At 39.2% G+C, this 26,190-nt stretch overlaps 1 protein-coding gene across 2 annotated transcripts in view; it reads right to left on the bottom strand.

Annotated features, from left to right (window-relative positions):
- LOC124277310 (arrestin red cell-like) overlaps positions 1–24,920 on the bottom strand; it is a 107,440-nt gene extending 82,520 nt beyond the window's left edge. For both annotated transcript variants that reach the window (XM_046712961.1, XM_046712962.1), the window contains exon 1: positions 24,287–24,920. In XM_046712961.1, the coding sequence (XP_046568917.1) occupies positions 24,287–24,360 (74 nt within the window). In that variant the 5' untranslated portion in view covers positions 24,361–24,920. The remainder of the gene's footprint in view (positions 1–24,286) is intronic.
- Positions 24,921–26,190: the final 1,270 nt, after the last annotated feature.

The raw sequence follows: 26,190 nt of genomic DNA, 5'->3' as shown, positions 1-26,190 counted from the left end.
ATCCACAAAGATGGATACTGGCAAACCTAGAAGATAATCGGGGTGAACCAGGATTCGATCCATGGTCACTGAGGCACCACAGACGATTGGGCTACCTGTGCTTCGAGGTAATGCAATATCAGTACTAAAAATTACCAAATTTTCAACTTCAAAGAATTCTGTTCCTTGGAATCAACCATTTATAACTAAATATACTCTTACTTATCATGCATTGCACACACAATTTAAACCACTAGTTGCCTTCAGTCATGTGTCTTGGTCAGCTGATTCCATTGCCTTCCATCTTACACCTTCCAGGGCAATGGGGTGGCCTAGTGGTTAAACTGTTAGTTTGTCATGCTGAAGACCCGGGTTCGATTCCCCACATGGCTACAATGTGTGAAGCCCACTTCTGGTGTCCCCCGCCGTGATATTGCTAAAAGTGGTGCAAAACTAAACTCACTCACTCATTTACCTTGTCCATTGTCTTAAATAGGTCCATTTATACATTTATGTTTTTAAAAAAGCATCTGAAGTCAGTTTAACACACAACATGTTCTTCACCTAATTGTTGCTTGTTGTACAGTCCATGTTTGCTACCCTTGCACACCCAGGTGACCCTTCCATGTTTGCTACCCTTCACTCCCAGGTGACCCTTCAATAACGACGCTACCCTTCACACCCAGGTGACCCTTCAATAACGACGCTACCCTTCACACCCAGGTGACCCTTCAATAACGATGCTACCCTTCACACCCAGGTGACCCTTCAATAACGCCTGCTACCCTTCACACCCAGGTGACCCTTCAATAACGATGCTACCCTTCACACCCAGGTGACCCTTCAATAACGATGCTACCCTTCACACCCAGGTGACCCTTCAATAACGATGCTACCCTTCACACCCAGGTGACCCTTCAATAACGATGCTACCCTTCACACCCAGGTGACCCTTCAATAACGACGCTACCCTTCACAACCAGGTGACCCTTCAATAACGACGGCTACCCTTCACACCCAGGTGACCCTTCAACACCCAGGTGACCCTTCACATCCAGGTGACCCTTCAATACCCTTCACCCAGGTGACCCTTCAATAATGGACGCTACCCTTCACACCCAGGTGACCCTTCAATAACGACGCTACCCTTCACACCCAGGTGACCCTTCAATAACGACGCTACCCTTCACACCCAGGTGACCCTTCAATAACGACGCTACCCTTCACACCCAGGTGACCCTTCAATAACGATGCTACCCTTCACACCAAGGTGACCCTTCAATAACCACGTCAGTGTAATGGCTACTGATATAACTCTGTCCAGGCTACTTAATTGACTTAATTCCAAATTTAGCAAAACACATTTTGAACTACAAAGAAAGATAATTAAATTTGTTATCATGAAACATAACTCTGTATATTATGAAAAGCTCCACCCATGTGCACCTCTACCCCCTGCAAGTTTACTAACACATGTCAACTTCAGGAACCGCTGAAACATGTACAGTTTACAAGAACAGAAACATATTGATGAATCCTAGCAACAAATTTTGAAAATCAAATTTACTTTTATGGGTGTTCTGTCTATCTGAGAGGTCATTGACCCTCGGCAACAGAAGATATGTTCTTCATTAGCAGCAAGGCTGGTTTCGATTGGGGATGTTCCATTGTGAAGAACATTTGGTGCCGTGGCACAGATTCCCACTACATGTATTTAGACCCATTACCATAACTTGGCGCCACTTAATTTCCATGGTAATGGAGTTTCTGATAGCACTGGTACCATGAGTCCAGACATTAGAATTGGTTTTGTTATTTGAATATATTAACCCCTATTACCAACAGGCTGCTTTCTTAAAACCACTTTCACTTTGAACTTCCTTCCAAAACAAATTCTAGAGCTTTGGAGATCATGTTTGGAAATTTGTTTTAACCTTTAATAAAATTACGTTAAATGTTTGTCTGCTTGGTGCCAAATTAGGAAAAATTCCAGCACATGGTAGGGGTCTGTGAGTGCCCGAGTCTTGACCAGTGATTGACACAGTGAGCATAAATCTATGTAACAGGGATACGATAGACTAACATTAGTCTCTGAAATGAGCATATTTTACAGAACAAACAGTTCCTAAATTATAATCACAAAATATAATAAAAAGAAGCCCAGGGACTTTCTTCATTTTCAGCCTGAAACTGTGGAAATCTAGACTTGCCACATATTCTAGACTTGCATGGGCTTTTTTTGATATATTTGGTTCAGGGTCTGTATGACAGACTAGGGATACGATGACATGTGTCAATCAAGTGAGTCTGACCACCCGATCGTGAAGTCTTCTTTTACGACAAGCATGGGTTACTGAAGACCTTACCTAGTCTCATTAAACCTATGAGATATTCAAATAAAATCAATTATCTGTTTGTCCGACAGTTGCTCAACCAAAATACAGCAGGATTCTTAGTTTGATAGAGGTGACTCTCACCAAATATGTTATTATTTTTGGGTGATCCTGCAGTGATTCCCTTTGGATAATCTGCTTGTGAACAATCAGAGTATCGCCAACATTCCTTTTTGTCAGCAATTCTGCATAAATGTAGCTGTGTAGTGTTTCGATTTGAATTTTCAAAATGGTCTCCCCCAGTGTGGCCCTGTTACTTTCGATATTTCAAATCACTTCACATTTTGAAGCAGCAGGACTTTCTCCCCACCTGTCAATATCTTTATAAAACGTTGAAAGCGCAGTCCAACAATATTCAATATTATGTAATCTGGAAAGCATATTTGTAATTATTGACTGGCAGATGCTACTTTCTATTGATTGCCACCACTTATTGTCATTATCACCTAACTGTGCAGCCTTCAGCCAGACTGTTACACAAGACATTCAGCTGTTGTCCTCACACCTTCAGTCAAACATCCTCCGTGAGATAATGACATATTACCTATGTGATAACAGGGTGATGCTATATATAATTATGAGAAACACAATGTTTATGACACAGTGGAACTAAATTAAATGTTATTATCTCATTTAACACTATCCTCAGATGGCACCGACTGCTTTTCCACAATTAGCTTACCATTATCCCAGTGCCATTTACCATAAACCCTCAATTAAACAGTAGAAGAACATGTCAACCTGTTCACAGGGGCTCATTTATTCAATGGCTTGCAAACATCATATTATATTATTAGGAAATATAATATGTTTCCTCCATACATAGCCATTCTTTTCATAATTCAACAGGGTATTTTTGAGAGCAACAATTACATTAAAACATAATATAAATAGTACACAACACTTATATAGTCCATAATTAAATAAAATATTACAATGCCCAGTGTGCTCTAACAACCGCATGATTGTTGAAACAGAAATGTCGGATTCTGAGTATGAAATGGAAAACAGTGGGAGCAGGTTGAAGCTTTTCTGAGGATCGGTCCACAGAGACACTGCAGCCTATGTGAATGTTCTTCTGCTGGAAGTACAAATTACGTTTTTAGCACTGGGAACTGGGACTAGATGTTGTTGCCGAAATCAGGGAATTCACTGAGGAGAAACATGCAAGATTTCACATCTACTAAATGTGATAAAATTTTACAAATCCACCCAAAGCTAATTTGATAGCAAAATAAATTCTAAAAAAACATTCCAATACTATGTGACATGATCACATGACAAAATAAGATGTACTGTGAGGGTAAAAACATTATTGTACAGACGTCATGAGACAGCATTAAAAAGCAAAAAATATACACAAATGTCATATCTCGGAGGACATTAACGAGTGAGTGAGTGAATTTAGTTTTACGCCACTTTTAGCATTTATAATTCCAGCAATATCACGGCAGGGGAACCAGAAATGGGCTTCACACATTGTACCCATGTGGGGAATCGAACCTGGGTCTTCGGCGTGACGAACGAACGCTTTAACCACTAGGCTACCCCACCGCCCGGACATTAACTCTTTCAACACCAGTTAACCAGAAGCTTTTACTGCCATGACACCGAGTTCCCAGAGACTCTAAGGTCATGATGAAGCCTATGTTTATGAAGGAAAATATAAGCTTGTAAAACGTTATTGCTACTACATCCCATACACCATTTAAAAGATCTAATCCTACTGTTGATAAATATGAAGTTTATTTTTATCATATTATTCAAATAATACAACTACAACTTAAATAAATTTATTTTTAATGAAAATGCAAGCTTACATTTATAACGTCCAGATTAACCACAAAAGAAGCAAAAACTAGGGCGATTTTTTTCCATTTGTTACATGTCATAACATCACCGTGTCTTTTTCTTTTATATTTTCATTTTTACGTAATTAGAAAATTATTATAAAAAGATTTCTTAAATAATATGTATGGTTGCCTATTTCCTGATATCAGTGGCTTTCCGCTCGGTAACATGACACAACAACGGAAAATACCCCCGTTTTCAAAGCTTCGTATGAGTAACATGCGAGGCAAATCGTTTGATGGCAGGTATCGTTCGAAAGCTCTGAACATCAACAAGATCACTGTACTCTTGCCGAGAGTATTTTCACAGTTTTAAGAAGCGATTTTATTGGACAAAGATTGGTTTCTAATGACGCTTTTTCGCCACAGTCTGCTATAAGGGTCGTGATTGGTTAAAATCAGACACGTGACCAATCATATTACAGCAATGGATACCGTCCTCGTAAAAGAAAACTTTTAGATTTAGACAAAAAAATTGGGTAAAACAAAGCTATTCTGAGCATATTAAGCAAGAAATCTCTACCTATAGGTAAATTTTGGAACTTATTGGACGTATCGTGCTAGGTTATGACCTGTGACAAAAATGATTAATGCATATGTTTTCGCATTAAACATCGTGTCCGAGCGTGAAGATTGAGGCGGCGAAAGCCGAGATGTCACTTGTCAGTGACTTTACTTGCATTACATGATTGCACAAAAAGATGGAAATAGTTTTTTTATGTGTACGTTTGACAACTTTTATGAATGCTATTGTTGATTTTATTCATTAGTTTATTCAATTTATTTAATTATTTCCTCGAAACGTCGTTACTTTGCTCTTTGACAATTTTATTGTGGACCAGCTAGCGAAGCATGTGTCCGAGAATCGTTGTTTTTAATAACATTGCGAAAAATAGTTTATAATTTTAATTCTGCCAATAATATATGATCAATTGAAATTTAATAAGTGTTTTCAGACATTGTGAAATGTGATAGATTTAATATATGAATCATAAGTCAGGTAGGCTCCTAAAATTATTTCTCATTTTGATGTGACTACTGCCTGGCCGATTAATCGGCCTCCGGTATCTGGGGACTCATAACATTGTGGCCGATTATTCGGCCTGCGGTGTTGAATGGGTTAAAGACGTGTGGGCGTTATAATGGTTTCATCAGCTGCATGTTGATGGGTGCCGACGAAATGACAGTAGTGTATGACCAACACTCTGAGCTTACGTTTAGTCTGATAAAAGAATTCCATCTTTACGGAAACACTTCACTTGTGTTGTTTCATTGTTCCACCCCTATTAGAGACAATATTTGGGTTTCCGGTTCTGCGTACAAAGCTTGCTGCCAACAATGGACATATTTTCCCAAAGTCATTCTCTTGACCAAAGATCAGCAAGACAAACATCCTGGACAATATGGCCACACGTAACACTATCACACCGACCAGAATCACGCTCTCCTACACATCACTTCCATGGTAATGACTCTAAAGATAAAACAACACTTATTTCTGTTTACAAAATCAGAAGAATGTAAATGGCCTACATTCATTTTGATTCTGTCAATTTTGAAGGACTAGAAAGAATGTATTTACAATTTCAAAATCAAACCAAATGATCAGGATGACAGTAACTGTAAACATATTAAATAATACGCGTTTCATCTCAATTCACAAACATCAGGGTCCCAGGGGCCCCAGATCATTACATTTAACGATCCTTGCAGACAATACAAGGGTCCTGTGAAGTAACAGTGTACTGAACTGTATGTTTTGATAATTTCTTTAGAGTCTGGAATGAATCATAGATAATGGATCATGTGTACTGATGGATGAAAGAAACAACCAAACACTTAGAAGTCACAGATGTGTTGTGGGTACAATGAATAATACATTGTAATAAATATTTTTTCTATTCTCTACATATGTGCACATCTGCGGTTTGCATAAAACCCTGCAGTAATAAATCAAATGTATTTGTGTTTTGTTTCAAGTCACTGCTAAATCTCACAATACAACATTTCCCAGAGACAACCTTTCAGAAGTACTTCCAATTACATTCTGTTTAAAGAACACTGTACACCCTGTCTTTGAAACAATCCGAGCATTTACCTTTTCCCCTCTCAATATTGTTCATAATTCTATTTTGTAATTCAAACCATGTAAAGACTTAATTTGTGAATAAAATCCATTGCATTAAAATCCTCTGACAAATTAAGAGTGAATAACATAGTTCTATGACTCTCTTTAGCAATATTCCAGGAATCTCATAAAGAGGAGTGCATAGACAAGGATGACCCATTATCGTATGTGGGAATTGAACCCAGACCTTTCAGCATGACTAAGCGATTACTTGAACCACTCTCCCTTAATGTACCAACAATATTATTATCATTATTGACATATTGCACTTTAAATAATTCATAAAACAGCTGAACTAGATGATGTGAGAGTTTCTTGTGCATCATGAGTGAGTTTAGTTTTACGCTGCATTTAGCAATATTCCAACAATATCACTGCGGGGACACCAGAAATGGGCTTCACACATTGTACCCATGTGGGGAATCGAAACCGGTCTTCAGCGTGATGAGTGAACGCTTTAACCACTAGGCTACCCCACCGCCCCTGTGCACCATGAAGGATGTACAGATAAGCATACATTTTTCGGCCATGGAGCGAGTTCAGTTTTACGCCGCTTTTAGCAATATTCCAGCAATATCACGGCGGGGGACACCAGAAATGGGCTTCACACATTGTACCCAGGTGGGGAATCGAATCCGGGTCTTCGGCATGACAAGCCAACTTTTTAACCACTAGGCTACCCCACCGCCCTTCGGCCATGGACATGTACTAATGGTGTGTAGTGATAGATAACTTACTAAGTGTTGAGATGTCTCTTTAACCAACAGACCAGCTCTTACCACCACCAACACAACTTGGACCAATTCTTCCCAGAAATTCCCATGGTGTTTTCATTCACAATGGATTTTAACAAAATACACTCATCAAAAAACATCCTTAATCATGATAATCAGGAACTTTTGGCACCAATCTGAATATTTTCATTTGACTGATACAAACTGGACCCAGTTAACTTTAACGGGACAGTTCAACCATAGACAGCAGGAGTGAGTGAGTATGGCTTTACACAGCTTTTAGCAATATTCCAGCAATATCACGGTGGGGGACACCAGAAATGGGTTTGACATATTGTACCCATGTGGGGAATCGAACCTGGGTCTTCGGCGTGACGAGCCAACGCTTTAACCATTAGGCTACCCCACCACCCCATAGACAGTGGGAGGATGAGTCACTGAAAAACCTCAGAGGGACAGATGGAGAATATCCTCAATGAAAAGCAGTTGTTGCCAATCAGCATCACAATCAGGGGGATGGAAATCTTTCTCAAAGAACATAATAAACATTCAGTCCTTCACACAGCACAATCAATGCCCCATGACACAGAATATACTTTCATGAAACTAATGTGCCTGCCGTGGCAAAGCTCCGGTCCACGGGATTCATGGATCTCATGCCAAGTTCCAGATAGTAAACTGATTCATGGTTTGGGTCATTTTGAAGTTAAATTAATTGAAAATAACTTCTAACAAACTCAAAATACACATATCACTTTAGATCGAAAAATATATTTTCAGGAAACAGTAAACTCCTTATATCTTGCTTAAAATGTGAGCATATTTCTAGCAGAGATAAAACCTTATTCATACGATCAATATTACATAACAATACGGAAATCATCTGCTTACTAGTAGCTGCAATCAGCTGAAGCGTTGAAGTGTGTCAAAATATGAGGGTCCGGATGGGGGGGTTATAAGTCAGTAGTAAGTAAAATCTGTTTTGAACATCCATTTTAACATTAATCCTCATGGAACCGTAGACCATAGTGCTCTTGTACCACGGAAATTAATCTACTATAAAATGGTCTAAGGCGGCAGAACCACTTTATGCAATGATTCCAGAGGTAAAATCAACAGGCATTTAAGGTGTAATTTTTTCAAAATCTAATTCCACAAATTTCTCCAATACATCATTTTTGATAATAACTTGACAGATCTAATGTCTACAATAACATTTTAATCTCATTTACACAGTAGATCCCATCAGGACCCCTCATTGTGTAACATGACTGCTTTACGAAATATTGACATTTGGAGATATTTGCTCAGCTCTATATATTTGTGTTTTACTCAAAGCAATCCCTGCAACAATGCCACACACTATAACTATATTCACAGTTGTGGCGATTATAGGAAAGAGTGAGCATGGTTTTACCCTTCCTTCTGTGTTGTTAAATCATGTAATATTATGCTTTAACTTAATTACGTTAAGTCAAAATTCCTGATTGATGCTAGGTATTTTTTTAAAAACCATGTTGATAAGGACCCTTGAAATATTCCTAATCACGGACTATTCCGTAATATTTCATAAATTCTGACTGAACTTGCCACAGTACACTTTTCCTAACCACTACTTATACTACAACTGTGGGCATTATCTGGAACCGAGAGACCCTCTGATGTGTGTGGGTGTCAAAAACATGGACTCAAGAGCCATAAGTGTGTCAGCTTGTCAACGTAAACAAAAACTAGCACTAGAATCAAATACACAGCATGTATGTGAAAAATATATTGCAGTGGAAAACCAGATGTTGGTGACACCAATGAAAATGACTAATGATATGATGAAAGGCATGCTCTGAGTTGTGCTGTCCAGTCATCTGACAGGGAACAATGTGTGAGGGTCTTAATGAGCAGCTGGTCAGGTGTGCACAGGTAACACAATTGATACTGAGGTGTTTATCACACCTGGGTGATGTCTCTCACAGCTAACTCAGCCACTGAGAACACACTGGTCAAGAGGGGTACTAATGAGTTTCATCATCATCATCATCATCGTCATCATCGTATTCATCATCATCATCATCGTTGTCGTTGTCATCATCATCATCATCATCATCATCATCATCGTTGTCGTTGTCATCATCATCATCATCATCATCTCTCAAATATTACCAGTATGTATTTCATAAAACATCATTTTCATAATATCCACTGCCACCACCACCACCACCACCCTCTTCTTCATCATCATCAGCAGCAGCATTTCTCAAATATCTTTTTTGTGAGGGAGAATTTCAACATCAATTTCAGTTATACTACAGCAATCTAACAGGAGGGTTCACCATGAAGCGTTTTTCCACAATTTACCAACTCAGGGAATCAAAGCAATGTTTTAGACATGAAGAGCTGGCACTTGGATACACTACTTGTGACGGAAGCCAACCTTCCACTGTTCCGTGACAATTGGATCACATTGTTACAAAGAATGATCGATGTGATTACAAATAAACACAATAAACAAACTGGCCACAATATCATCAACACATCACTCTAAACATAAGTCTGAGTATGTGAGTGAGTGAGTGAGTTTGGTTTAACACTACTTTTAAGAGTATTCCCGTCATATCACAGAACATCACCTTCATGAGTGAGTGAGTTTGGTTTAACACTACTTTTAATAGTATTCCCGTCATATCACAGAACATCACCTTCATGAGTGAGTGAGTAGGCTACCCCACCGCCCATCAGCTTCATGAAGGTAGAAATACAGAAATCATGTAAAACCTTGGTGAAACCCACAAGCACTGGCACTCACAAACTTAGAAACATGATTGGGTGAAGCAGGATTTCAACCCATGATTATACGTTCCTTCCAGGTCCAAGGGACATAACTCTGGGTAACCCATGCCTCAACTCTATTCTGCCAGAGGGTTCCACATGAAAACGACCCAAAACTATTTTAAACCAAACCATTCTTAAATACAGTAAAACCTTAGGTAAAACAGTGTTCTCTTAACGCTGAAATACCTAGAAGGGAAAAAGTTACAGGTTTCTGATAATTCCCTTAACTCAAATGTGAAAGCCATCTGTGAAGAGAGCAAAGATTCACATTATCCAAATTCCCATGCTATCTACCATCAAGGCCTGAGCGTCTGTATACACCCAGAGTTTCATGTGTCTATGTTACTGTGATCTTAGTAGGGTCGACCATCTGATGTACAGGAGAGGGAGCGGAGCACCGGGGTGTCTGAGATTCCAGAATTTGGGAGTGCCTGTCATTAGGGACATTTTATTACAAACTAATTAGGCCTAAAAATACTACAAAAACATTTGCCTTGAGTTTTACTGTTTGCAGGTGATGCTGTAGTTTCTGGAAAAAATGTGTTGTCAATATAAATAGTTCAATTCCCCGTATCAGAAAAAAACTTTGTTGGAGCAGGGACTGACACATATCCCATCTTTAACAAACATCAACACTTCCCAACTCTTCACCTTCATTAATACCCTGTCCCATAGCTGAGTGAGTGAGTGAGTGAGTGAGTGAGTGAGTGAGTGAGTGAGTGAGTGAGTGAGTGAGTGAGTGAGTGAGTGAGTGAGTGAGTGAGTGAGTGAGTGAGTGAGTGAGGGAGGGAGGGAGGGAGCGAGCGAGCAGAGGTTTTAGGCCACTCTAGTTTCAATATTCCAGCAACATCACAGCAGGGGACACCTTCACACATTGTACCCATGAGTAGAATTCTGCTGGAAATCGAAACGTAGCACCATGTATGTCGAGTATCTTGTCGCAGTAGAATGACAACATGCAGTGAGTAAGTGAGTTTAGTTTTACGCCGCCTTTAGCAATATTCCAGCAGACACCAGGCTTCACACACTGTACTTATGTGACGAGCAAACACTTTAATCACTAGGCTACCCCATCGCCACTACCTGTGGCATTAATCAATGTCTCCCACCCAAATTGAGAATGGGGTAGCCTTGTGGTTAAAGTGTTCACTCGTCACACCGAAGACCCAGGTTTTATTCCCGCCATGGGTACAAATGTGTGAAGCACATTTCTGGTGTCCTCCATCGTGATATTGCTGGAATATTGATAAAAGTGGCTTAAAACGCAACTCACTCACTAATTACTAACATGAAAGGGTATTGCAACTATTAACTTCATTCACTGTACCAAGGTACAGAATGAAACACCTTACCCATTAAGAAACCCAACCATAACAGAACTTGAAAATTGTTAAAATTGAAAAAACTGACAGCACAGCAGAAAATAAACTGAAGCAGTTTGTAATTTAGTGAAATAAAATCTCCCCAAAACATCCACATATCATGTAAACTTGGCATAAACAAGAACATGCTATTATTGTCAAAGTCAAAAACCAGGAAGTCAGCCAGCTAGCTATTCCTTTCTCCTCCCCTGTACGCTCAGCATCACTTCCTTGCAATGTTCACCTGGCTCCATCAAGCTTATCGTGTTCCACTGTTGTGACGACAACAAAGAAGAATGTTTTTTAAATCTTCACATGTGTGTTGACAAATTTGTTCTTGCTCATTAATTCTGTTTTATTGTGACAAGAGCTCAAGATACAGTTGCTAACAGCCACAAGAGTCAGGTATCGTGGCATTTTGGCAAATTTCATTACGGAGATGGAAATTTGTAAGTCATTTATTTATAGGACAAGCAAAAAGGGTTGGCATGGCACCAGAATAAATGTGCTCTTTAGGTAGAGATCAAATCCTTCCGTTATACTCTGCATTGCGTCATGGCAATTACGTTGACTACCGACTTTAACAGATGTTGTCTTTATCTGCTTGATTCTCCGCCAGGTAGCTATTGCACAACATCACTCTTGCTTACCATGTTTAAACTGGGACCTATGACTTACATCGGAATATTCGTTTCAGAAACTGATAGCTGATTCATTAGTCAGGAAGATCAAAGTTACCGTTCCAAACAGCAAAGTAAGAGAATGTACATGTGTGTGTGTGTGTGAAAGTGAGAGTGTGCCTGACTGCCAGTGTGCATTGTGGGCGGGTGGGTGGGTTGGTGAGTGAGTGAGTGAGTGAGTGAGTGAGTGAGTGAGTGAGTGAGTGAGTGAGTGAGTGAGTGAGTGAGTGAGTGAGCGAGCGAGTGAGCGAGCATTGTGAGCATTGTGAGTGAGTGAGCATTGTGATGAGTGAGTGAGTGAGTGAGTGAGAGAGAGTGGTTTTATGCCACTTTTAGCAATATTCCAGCAACATCATGGAGGGGAAAACACCATACTGTACCTATGTGGGGAATCGAACTCGAGTCTTTGGTGTGACAAGCAAACACTTTGACCATTTGGCTACCCCAGAGTGAGTGAGGGAGGGAGGAAGGAAGGACGGTTAGATGGAGAAAACAAGCTTGGAGAAGGGAGGGAATAGTGTTGCACTTTCCAAGAAGGTCACAAGTGAGTTACATATCATGAAACATGACACCACGTTTTGAATTTCATGCATTTCGGGTGATTCTGGTCCGAGACATCTAACACTGACAAAAATATTATCCCCATCAAAATGTAAGTTGTACACAAATAAAACTAATATTACTAAAACAATTTTCAAGAAAAGAATATTCCTTATAAAACAAAACAAGATACATCATTAAAGCATCACATCAACCTTAGCGTCCAATTTCTCACACTGATACACAGGCGGGTGTCGAAAACCCTGTAAGAAACTAATTGTCTGTTGGGAAGAGCTGATTCTGTATATATCCTATGACACACAACTAGACGCAGGCAGCAATTACTGTGATATAAAACTGTTATAGACCAGGAAGACGAGACAGCCAGGACCACGGAACCAATAATCAACACGCGTCGAGACCACAGAAAACACTACTGTTACAGTTTAGCGCTGTTACAAAGTTGTCGCAGTGGCGTACAATAACAGCATTGATAATGCCCGTCCAGAAGGAGGAGGAGGTGGATTCGGAGACGTATATCAGTCGTAATGACCACCCTGTGGCAGAGGGGGCATACCAGGCCTTGTCGTCTTTGGCGCCACAATTTGCAGCGCAAGAACAGTCCTTTGGGCATGTCAGAAGCCTACGAGTGCTTGTCTGAACCCTGTTGGTCGTGGTTATGTTTTCAGTTTGCAATATCCATCCTGCTCACCAAAGTTGTAAAGGTCAGAGGTCTCCATCACTTCAGGCACATTAAGCTGACAAGCATTGATATAACTGGAATAGTGTTCAAAGTGGTTTTGAACATAACTCACTCACTCACTCACGCTATAGCAGTGAGGACTGTCACTCCAGACTTAACCAAAGCTGAACAATAATTTCATTTACCGGTAGTTCTTAAAGAAATATGATGACAATATTTTTAACAGTCTAACCAAGCTTACTGAACATAGTTGCCGGCATTAATCTATTTTGCTGTCATTTCTAACTAAAACTATTTCAAGAGAAGTAAGTGTGAATGTTTAATGATTTGGCAGGTTTCCCAATATCTCCTTATTCTTAAATTGTCAACATTGTAAATGAAAAAAGAAACAATTTCAATTGTAAACAGGCACTACTACTACTACTACTACTACTACTACTACTACTACTACTACTACTACTACTGTAAGAGACAACTAACGGGATCGGGTGGTCAGGCTTGCTGACATGGTTGACAAATGTCATCGGTTCCCAATTGCACAGATCGATGCTCATGATGTTGATCACTGGATTGTCTGGTCCAGACTCGATTATTTACAGACCGCCGCCATATAGCTGGAATATTGCTGAGTGCAGCGTAAAACTAAACTCACTCACTCACCCACTACTACGACCACCATAGCATACTTATGTTATTAGTGTAAATAATGCATTAAAGGTAAAACCTCATTAAAAATTTCCAATATCCCAAATAATTTTTTGGGTCCTAACATGCTTTCAGACAGAAAAGTTTCCAGCAGTTCTACAAATGCATTAGTCCAACAAACATGACATGGTGATAACGTGGCCGTAATGCCTAGTCTCCCATTGGTTACAACCTATAACACAACAAGTTCCACTCCAAGGCGGTGAAGTGGTAACTGCTGGTGGCTAACCTCACTAACGAGTGGCTAGTTCAACAGCTGAGAGCATCTCGATTGTGCTACATGTCAGACAACTGATTCCATATCACAGCGGTGGTCATCTGAAGGTGATGGACCAGAAATACAGACTTCCTGGTCCCAGCTGCTGCTTCACCCGCAAAGATCTGGTTTGTGATGCTGGCAGAGTTAGAAAGCTTCCTCCTACACACTGCAACTGTCAATTTCCCTGTTGTACTGGATACAGGGTACACAAGAGTAGACGATCAGAGTACTTGACACTGTCGCTCTGGTATACACAGAGCTGTGGTTCAACTCCATGGCTCTCACAATTAAATCAAGTAGAGACTACACAGTTTTCATATGAGTTTGTCTTTTGAGGGGAAGTAGGGGGAGACTAAAATAATCTTGCGAGGGGCAGGTGAATGATTGAGTGAGAAGGTTTGAGAGAGCAAGTGAATGAGCCTGGGCTTACACTGCTTCTCATCTTCCTACACATGTCAAGGGGCAGGAGACGAAAACTGGATTGCACATGTTGGGAATCAAACCAGGTCATTGGTGTGACAGGTGAACACCTCAACCATTAAACTACCTCCCTTAAACACGCTAAGCATGCATGGCACAAATACAAAAAAATACACATTATTCTTAAAATAGATTCTGATCAGTTTTCCTGACAAGTGACATTTCTCCGAAAGTAAGAGTGAGTGAGTGAGTTAGTTTAGTTTTACACCGCACTCAGCAATCAGAAGGTAAGAACATCTAGCAGGCAGATAAATGAAAAATTCCATGGAATATGCTAAACTGCTGATCAAACAGAATCATCTTTTCCCATCTAACATATTATAAACCTTCAACAAATACATGGTTATACCATTATCAAAAGGCTGTGCCTTAACAACAACTAAATATGATATTCTGCTGACCGTGCAGAATTACCTTTTCCAATCTCACATTTTATAAACCCACACAAATACACAATCGCACAATTATCAAAGCGTTGTGGCTGAATAAGAGAATATATTTTTAAATTTGAGAGTTTATGATTACAGTCAAATCCATTAAGGTGTTTTTTTTCAAACCACTTCAACCAGGGTCTGCCAGACTGCAGAGCAATAAACAAATGAAGCAAGGGTTATACAGAACATCAGAGCATCTTTTCCTGGCTGCGTCCCAGAGCCACACGCCAGATACAGGACACACATGCCTCTGTGGTACTGACAACATTTACACTGCAGGCTGCAGGTGGACTCTAATGTATTATCTCATTATGCCAGCCCTATATACAGTTGTGTTTCCATATGTACTCAGGTACTCAGGGTTTTACGGGACGCATGATTTCTGAGTATTGGACGCAGAAATTTGATGAAGTACCCCCAAACTAAAATCCTGTGCGTCCTTGTGGACGCAATATAATTTTGTCATGAAATCCCATGTTAAAATATAAACATTCTGTTTACAATCATTATTCTAATGACATTGAAAGTAAGACAATTATTTCAAGCAAATTGATGGACCCCAATTTTGGAAATGGACTCTCAGAATATATATGCCCTGAGTCCAGAGGACTCCCAGTTTTGAAGAGCTATGTAAAACCCTGGTACTTGTTCAACTGAGTGAGTGAGAGAGAGAGAGAGAGAGAGAGAGAGAGAGAGAGAGAGAGAGAGAGAGAGAGAGAGAGAGAGAGAGAGAGAGAGAGAGAGAGAGAGAGAGAGAGAGAGAGTGAGTGAGTGAGTGAGTGAGTGAGTTGAGTGAGTGAGTGTTTGCCCTTAACCCTGAAAAGCTGCAGGCCCTAAGGACCCAGAACCATAGAAATGTGTAGGCTGTATATTTTAGTTACAATATAAGTAATTCCCAGCAAACAAGGCCATAAGGATCTGCAGACAATGAAAGCTGGTTTTCAGTCGGCTTCGGGCCTAAGGACCAATGATAATTTCGAACACTGAGTGAAAAGTGAGAGGACGTGAGTGAGAGAGTGAGTAAGTGAGTGAGTGAGTGAGTAAGTGAGAGAGTGAGTAAGAGGGAATAAGTGACTGAGTTCAGTTTTTCGCTGCTTTTTGCAATATTCCCACAATATCATGGGGACACCAGAAATAGGGCTTCACACATTATACCTCTGCAAGTGGGGAATCAAGAATAACAAGCTAAACAAACTTTAAGTTTAACCATTAGGCTATCCAACAATGAGAACTCATGGCAATTAGAAAGAAAAGAAAGAAAACTGTTGAGTATTTAATTGAATTCAGTATACACTGGACGTTGACACATTCCATATTGCTTGCTCCACAAAACATCAGTGTGCCATATTAGTTTCAAATGTCCAAAAGTGAACAATATTCCAACAAAAACCCAAATTTCTGTCTCATCTGTCGCGTTCCATTCACCTTCTGCTCTTTTTCCTTTTCCTTCATTACTCTCTTTCCTTCCTTGTTGCTCAAGTTGACAATTTTGTTCACGATATTTTTAGTAATGTCACTGTTAGTGTACTTGTTTCATTCACTTCCGGGCCATACCAAAATACTACAGATGACATTAGGTTCCTATCCTAAAGGAAGCTGACACTTTTTTAATAAAAAATGGACATTATAAGGAAACTTTTCTTCTTCTGTATGACGCGACAAAATATCTAGCATAATGCAAGTTAAGTATATCAAGAAGAAAGTAAGTTATAGAACACGAATGTTTTAAAAGAATAAAATAATACGATTATGTGCTCTGCTTTCATTACTAGAAAAATATATCCCCCCAAATATTCATGATACCTAACTTATTTTCTTCAGTATATATTTAGCTATTGCATACATCTTCAGTAAAAGACATTTGTGCTGTGTTTAACCAAAATTCATCATGTTTGTGATAAGGCCTAAAAAAAACAAATGTTGTGGTTCCAATTACCTGACCAACCCTTGAATTCTGGTGCCGACCCTAATTTTTTTAAGAGGTATGAATAAAATAAGCTTTCAGATACCATTTCGGCCATTCTGATAGAGAAAGTCAACATGATGGTCGCAAGCTTGATTGAATAAACAATTACACATTGATAAATGTGTTATTAGTTCTTAATTTACTTCTGAAATGTTTTTTTTTAATAAAATAAAAAGTTCCTACCTACTTACCCTAAATTTCAAAGAGGTGTAATCGCAACCACAACATTTTTTGTATTTGGCCTAACATGAAGTTTCTATGCTTTTTCAAGGGGGAATTTGTAACTAGGTAACTTCACCAAAGTGGTCAGTTCAGACTTTCATCCAAAATACAATTGTGTTAACATTAGTGTTGGGGATTGGTTTAAATCTCACAATTGATGACTTGCTACTTTAAAGTGATATATCATGAACATAAACTTTCTGGAGTGTTCAAGTAATATTCAGTCATGACTTTTCAGTAAGTGAAGTGAGTTTTCTAAGAATTAATCACGTTTTCAGGCCCTGACAACATTTACGGTAAGATATGTTCCATCGTCAAGTGTTTCAAACACTAAAACAGTAGGTCCAAAATCATTTGTGTTCGATTATGAGAAAATGTGATCGATTGCTTGGTCGTTTGGTCACTTCGACCAATCTTCGATTATTTCAACTAATGGGAACACCACTAGTTAACATGAATACTCAGGAGCACTGAGAAGAACGCAACCACAAGTGGTGCACAGGTGCCCAATCCCTTTGTCTTTTCAACAATGAAAAATGTTTATAACAAAAAACAAACACAGTGAAACTAAACTCACCCACTATAAAACTCATAATCCTGTCCCTTATTGTAATACTATTGATTTAGATGGAACAAATGTACATTTTCCACAGGTTCTGAACCTCCCTTCTCACTGGGATTTCTTATCAGTTGATATGGATTGTCTGTTTAAATATGAATAATATATTCTTGGCAACTAAGCATTACTCAAGAAGATTATACGCTCACATAATTAATCAATACATATATTCACAAGCAAGGATTTTTCCGGGTTTCTAAACTGAATGTTCTTGTCAGGCAATTGGTTCAAAACTTGAACTTTGTTAAGGTTCTCAAGGTTTTCTGAAACATTACATTCAATGCAATAATGTAAAACTAAGCATTAAAGTCCCGTCCTCTTTCTTGGTTCTGTTCTCATTAAATGTTATGTCCACAAAGTCATCACATCACTTCAAACTATTAGTAAGAACTGGGAAATCTTTAATGACAATATGGAACTTTGTACTGACATTGACGTTGGGATAAGGAATCTTCACGGCTCCCAATCATGTAAGTCACCTCATACAACAAGCATGGTTTCCTGAAGACCAGTTTTAACCCTGATCTTCACGGCTCCCAATCACGTAAGTCACCTCTTACAACAAGCATGGTTTCCTGAAGACCAGTTTTAACCCTGATCTTCACAGCCCCATATCAAGTAAGTCACCTCTTAGTCTTACAACAAGCATGGTTTCCTGAAGACCGGTTCTAACCCTGATCTTCACAGCCCCTAATCAAGTAAGTCACCTCTTAGTCTTACAACAAGCATGGTTTCCTGAAGACCAATTCTAACCCTGATCTTCACAGCCCCATATCAAGTAAGTCAAATCTTAGTCTTACAACAAGCATGGTTTCCTGAAGACCAATTCTAACCCTGATCTTCACAGCCCCTAATCAAGTAAGTCACCTCTTAGTCTTACAACAAGCATGGTTTCCTGAAGACCAATTCTAACCCTGATCTTCACAGCCCCTAATCAAGTAAGTCACCTCTTAGTCTTACAACAAGCATGGTTTCCTGAAGACCAATTGTAACCCTGATCTTCCCTATCAGTGCACCTGCTACCTGTTGAGCTCTATGATCTGGTCATGTCAGTTTCAGATGTACAGGAATCAATACATGAACATAAATACCACACCAGAAAGCAGAGCTGTTCAGTCCAGGGCTTCCCTCTAACACAGACGGCTGCAAGCTGGATACTCCGTTGGATCCCAACAAATGGCATATGTTCATGAAATGATTAAAACAAATCAGTTCAGAGACAGATTTTCAACATGCCTAAATCATCTTATCTCCTTCTTATCTCCTTCTGTTCTTGGCTCAAACAATTGCCAGGAGATAAACTATGGCATCAAATCAAACAGAATCACAGACCTGTACATGGTGTAGGCTACAATAGTGAGTGAGTGAGTGAGTGAGTGAGTGAGTGAGTGAGTGAGTGAGTGAGTGAGTGAGTGAGTGAGTGAGTGAGTGAGTGAGTGAGTGAGTGAGTGGCATGAGTGAGTGAGTGAGTGAGTGAGTAAGAGTTTAGTTTTATGCCTCTTTTAGCAATATTCCAGCAATATCACAGTAGGAGACACCAGGACATCACACATTGTGTCCATATGGGGAATTGAACCCGGGTCTTCGGCATGATGAACAAATGCTTTAACCACTAGGCTACCCCACAGCCCATAGGCTACAATGCCACCTGATGTTATTGCTGACAAGATTGTTACTGTTATCACCAACAAACATGTCGCCCTTCATAAGAGTTTAACTATTATTCTGATGGAAAACCGCAACATAAACAATATTGTTATCGTCAGCAAAGTGTTATCCTTTACAAATATGTAACTGTCCAAGATATTTTTATGGATTAAACTTCTTTTTAAATTTCTCTCACAACGTTTCGAGACCATTCCAGGTCCCTTCATCAGGTGAACTGTCACCTGATGAAGGGACCTGGAATGGTCTCGAAACGTTGAGAGAGAAATTAAAAAAGAAGTTTAATCCATAAAAATATCTTGGACATCAATGTACAACTTCTAAATGCCACAGAAAGACAAAATATGTAACTGTTATTCCAATTATCGCCAACATCATCAGTGAAACCAAATTGTCATCGTCCTCAACAAAAGCAGTATTGTCATGACTGTTTTTCAAAATGGATACATTAACACCAATCTCCTCAATAAAAGAAATACTGTTATCCTCAACAACACCAATAATGACATTGTCAACATCCTCAACAAAAGCAATATTATATCATCAACATCCTCAACATCACCAATATTGTCATCGTCAACATCCTCAACAAAAGCAATACTGTTATCCTCAAAAACATCAACGCAATCCTTCATGTTTGTATAAATCTAATCATGATAAGACTAATTTTAAAGGAAAAACAGTCACTGTAACTCTGGTCTGGTACATATCAGTCCATCATCGGCCAACTCAAGTTACCAGGATTCAAGCTATCAGTATGATACTGTGTGTAGAACATTGCACAAACTAAACAGGCGTTTCCATGTTTACACTGGGCTCAAAATCCAAACTGCCCGCGCTTCCACAGACAAGCAAACTGTACTAATCAAGCTTAGCCACTTTTCAGTGTTAATCCACTTGTCCTGGGCTAGCAACCAGATATTGTAAGAAAATTTGGAGATACTTTTTTATTTTACATGATAAATCTGTCCGTTCAAACATGTCAAATTAAACAAACTTGAAAAACTCGTCAATGACTTAGCTTCTGAATATAAACAGTTTTGACAGAAACAAGCATGTACATTAATAGCGAACAGTGGAGACGTGTCTTCACTCTCGTCCAACAAATCTTCATAATGAATCAGGGAAGATAAAACAACAAACCCTTGGCCTTGAGGTGAAGGCCGATACTACGGCAGTATCTTATACTGGGAGATAAACGTTTTGTCGCTGACAATATATTATTTTGACATAAACAATCTTCTCTATTTAAACTGAAAAGGCGCATTGCGGAGATGGGAGGTTGAAACATGGTTCATCTAGACTTGCTTCATTTACAGATGTAGCATTAAAGTGACTGTAGGCAGACTTCCACGGTAAACAAGATGGACGCATTCTACGCAGTTCATCTGACACTATCTGTGACAGAAACAAGTAATCCACTGTCCATAACTCAGCGAAACTTGCTTCATTTATAGATGTAGCATTAAAGTGACTGTATGCAGACTTCCATGGTACACAAGATGGACACATTCATGATGTCCACGCAGTTCATCTCACACTATCTGTGACAGAAACAAGCAATCCACTTGTCCACAATTCAGTGGGACAGAATGTGCATGTATGCAAACTTGGTCTCGTTGCTATATGGCTGAAATAATGCCAATGCGACGTAAAACTCACCTCAACTCAACTCAGTGGGACAAAAAACAAGCGATCCACTAGTCCACAATTCATCACAATCGTATCATTCTTATTCTTGTGCAACTCCTGGAGAAAATGATGACTCCAATGATACAATAGTAAGATATACTGGGATTTTCCAGACAAACAGACATATATCAAATCTGCTACTTCATTTCTTGATGCCATTCAAAGACTTAACACCACCTGCACTATTTAATTCCCTACTCTTAATATAATGTACATGTTGTACCTATGTGAGGAATAAAACACGGAACTATGGTATGACGAACCAGCACCTTAACCATGTTAACCACTAGACTATCATCTGAGTACACCACGATGTTATACTTATAGCACCTGTGAAGATTTCGGTTAAAATTGGTCTTCAACAATGGGATCAGGTGGTCAGTCTCGCTGACTTGGTTGACACATCATCGTATCCTAATTATAGCAATCGATGCTCATGCTGTTGATCCCTGGATTGTCTGGTCCAGACTTGATTATTTACAAGACTGAGGCAATATGGCTGTTAAACAACATCAAACATATTCATAACACACCAGGCCTACCACAGACTGGGATATATACTGGTGGGCCAGTCGATGTGTTAAAAGCCATGGCCATCAATATTCCAACTAAAGCAGGGTGAATAAGCTGGACATGACTTAATGGATCCGGATATACATTATGGAAAACAGAAATGTTTGAGAACGTTTTTCATGAATAGTTCAAGCTTCTACCACGGTCTACAAACACGAAATATAACAGATATAACATAGCTAGTTGATAACAATAAAGCGAGGTTATAACATAGATTATAAAGAGATTGTGAAAGTACAATGAAGGTTTACATACCACATTTTCTGTATTAAGTGCCCCACACCAAAAAGTGACCCTTTGAACAACTTCTAATACAATTAGTTAAGTCATTTTAATAGCAACCTGCATTTAGCCTAAAAATGTACACAACAAAACTTATTTCCTTTTGAATTGCTTAAAAACGTCCTGACCCCTACTGTAAAGTTTCAAAATGCCTGGGTGGTGCTTTATGGTAAATACGGTATTATGAAGGAGCTGATTTGTTTTGTGGAGGAGGTCGCTGTCCTACGCTGATCTGCTCACTTACCCTAGAAATTAAGGGAACACTCAGGGTTGTTACGTCTTCTCCATGATATTATTCTAATCCATACACTCCCCAAATGTTGAACTTTCAACAGAGTTTCAGTTTCAAGCTTAATTCCAAACACTGTATGAGGTAACCATGGAAACAAGTGAAAATGTCCATCGCCTAGATTTAGGAGGAGACTGTGGTGTTACATTATCCTAGTGAATAATTATGAAGCATATCTAAACCAAGGAAGAACATCAGGAGGAACAATAATCAGGAATACTGTCTCTACTTCCAAGATCCAGCAATAAAATGTCAGAAGAAAAAACATTGTTCCCTGCAAGGTTGTCAGATTATATCAGTGGCTCCCATTTATTGTAAACATTTCACAGGAGAAAACCCCAGCAGAGGACTCACGGCTTCATCAACGGATACTGATAACAGTATTTCATAATGACAAGGCATAGCTGTCTGGGTCGCACCCTCGCCCACGACTCCAACCATTCACTCGATAGTAGGACTGCACAGTGTTACTGGTATAGCGGTATATCGCAACACGCTTTTCAAACAATACGTACTGCAATATTTTTTCCAAGAACCAGTATATTGGGTAAAGAACATATATGAAATTTTTGTGATAATCATTATGGTTTAAATTAAAATCTGCAGACTTTCATTCACAACAAATATTTTCCTTCTTTATTCAATGACAAAACGACATACAGTAATACCATAAATTGTATAAGAAAGAAAATAGAACCCCTGAGCATGCAACCTAACTTGATTGCTGTTATCAGAACCATAACATATACGTTTAGGGACTTATAATGTAGAAAATATGCCAAACACTAAGTTCCCAATATATCGCAATACAGGAACTAAAATCGCATTATATTGCAATACAATTTATTTGCCAATACACAATCCTACTCAACAGTGTGTAACTTCTAACTACATCCAGCAAACACACATCATTAAAGATCAAACCTGGGTGGGGGAGCTGCCATAGAATATGTTTGTCAACATTTTCAATCTGGATCCAAGAGAAAATTATTGGGATAGGCTAGCCTAAACCTGACACTACTAAACCCCAAGGGTCGGGGAGGGACCAGAGATCAGTGAAAGGATACTAAAGAATATTTCTTAAGTTATATCTATTTTGTATAAATATTTTTAATGGGTGGAAAACATATTCTATAATCACGTCAAACTGGGCTATATGTTGTGTTTGTGCTATTCCGTAAGGATATGTATTCTAGCTGTATGTATTTCTGCCAGTGTCTAGTTAGGTCATCGTAGTTTTTCATAAATTGAAATGAATAAAACTGATATGACTTAAACAATACAAAATCATTCATCAGGAATATTGCAAATATGACAGTCGGGGCTGAAAAGATTTGAATTTTTCAAATGTGGACACTGCCTCGTTATAATCATATTTAAGATTTTACAATGAATGTGTGATAACAGTTATTAATCTGTAAAGAGTGGAATACATTAGTATGTTCCTGGTAAATACAAAGTCATAATGCTTAGACTGGATTGTCTATAAGTATAATCCCTAGATCTAACTATTACTAAGACTGTACCACCTGTCAGCTTGGTTCTCTAGCCTGCATCAGCAACATTATATATATTTGCATTGTTTTCCAAGCCAGTAGTAGAATCAAAACAACAAAGTACAACAACACCCCCGTGCTATAACAACAATACACACGCTGAACAGTAAGCGTAACGGTAGCAGTTTAGAAATGGAATTATGTACAGTGTATTGACATCAGAGGTCTGAATAACATTATGATGAAGCTCAACACGAACGTCATCCAAACATACACACAGGTTCCCGGAACTAGCGACACAACATCGTTTCACACCGTTCACCCAAATTACACGTCGAAACTGGCAAATTTAGTATTTGCTGGGTAGCAGGGTTGGAATTGCACAAAATTTGTCAAGATCAATTTCTTACCGTGTTCCTTGTTTTTTCTGAGGGTCATCGGTCGAGCTCTCCATGGGCCCATTTTGTCCTGCGTTTGAAGCCATCTAAAGATATTATAAAATCTTCCTGCTCCGTCCTTCGTTGAACTAAACACCTCCACAGGGGGATGGCACGTAAGACCTTGCTAAAAGCTCAATTATGTCAAATGAGGGATTCTGTCGCTCACAGAATGGCCGATCTTCAGCACAAATGGTGATGCAAATTATCCCAGAAAATTTATCACTTGCCGACGTTGTGTTTGCACATACACGGCACCGCCACCTCCATAGAATATACAAATCCAAACGTACGTGGTAATTACGAAATTCAAGAAAACATACACAAAAACGGCGTGTTTATACCGCTCAACGACAACCCAGCACTATGGTCGATGTCATGGCGGATAGGGTTGAGCTCAATTTAGCTCGCCAAATTTCTGTCAGTGTGCTGGGCGATAGCACACTTGCTCTTTCCTTTTCGCTTCGATTACGCACGACTAAAAATAATATCTGTGTCTAATCACCCGAAACACGGGATGCACTTCTTTATACCGACCACTAAGCCTAAATTATGTCAGCAACAATGTCATAATACACAAGCTCGTGCAAACGGTTCTGTTGTTAATAGCGAGGTCATGTGACTGACCTCCATACAGTCTGAATGACGTCAAGGGGTTTCCTCGCCAGCGTGCTCCACGAGCTGTCGGGATTCCCCAACCTATTTTAGTGTGTCTCGCGCACCTTGGCGCACCTGCACGGGATGCCCTTTTTACGTTGAAGCTCATTTTATAAACTGAGTTCTTTCGACATTGTCTTTTGAATCAATCAGGGAAATGATTTAAATTACACGCTTGAAATTTCCCTTCCTTATAAGAACTAAAATGTGAGATATATTCGTCATAGGAAGTTGAAGGTTTACGGACACGTTTGTACAATATCGGTCAACTAATCGGTCACGTGCTATTTGAACTTATTCACGAATTGAATATATTTCGTTCGGAAACATTAACAGATATAATGTTCACCTTTTAGGATATCAACGCACGTGGTCACTATTGTCAATAATTATTTTTCTAAATGTGTAATTATTTGTAGGGTAGGCTACTATTTTTGGTAAGTTTATTTCAGGATTTATAATTGCTTTTATTCAGCTGCATTTAGAGTGAGTGAGTCTAGTTTTACGCCGCCTTCAGCAATATTCCAGCATTATCACGACGGGGACACCAGAAATGGGCTTCACATATTGTACCCATGTGGGGATTCGAACCTGGGTCTTTGGCGTGACGAGCCAACGCTTTAACCACTAGGCTACCACGCCACAGCTGCATTTAGAACTGTGATTATATTTATAACCCATTTTCATCTCGAACCGTCTTATTTTCCTTTCCATCCATCCCTAACTGAACATGGTGCTATAACAAGTCTGGATTTTCGACAGGTTCTAGTTTTGACTCTCCTTAACTAACTGGGGCTACTTTACATTTTTCTGGAGTTCTTTTTCAGCTTAAGGATATTTTTTCAGAGACTTTTTTCTTACGTATTTCTGTATTGAAACACGCAGATCATAAAGTTAATCTGAAGGCACTTTATTATATTAGTAGAGGATAATATGTACATGTGATATTGACAGACAATTCTAATTGTTCCAGTGGCGGTGGGGTAGCCTAGTGGTTAGGGCGTTCGCTCGTCACGCTGAAGACCCGGGTTCAATTCCCCTCATGGGTACTAAGTGACAAGCTCATTTGGTGTCCCCAAATGTTGGAATATTGCTGAAAGCGGCGTAAAACAAAACTCATCCATTCAAATTGTTTTATTTCAAAACTCATTAACTCCCTGTCAGCCCGGTTTCACCACGGAATAAGGAAGCCTATTTTCTTTGAATACCTAATGTCATTT

This window comes from Haliotis rubra, unplaced genomic scaffold, assembly GCF_003918875.1.
Source record: "Haliotis rubra isolate DU_JTF1 unplaced genomic scaffold, ASM391887v1 Scf22, whole genome shotgun sequence".
Classification (NCBI taxonomy): Eukaryota; Metazoa; Mollusca; class Gastropoda; order Lepetellida; family Haliotidae; genus Haliotis; species Haliotis rubra.
This window is presented reverse-complemented; position numbering and strand designations above follow the sequence as displayed.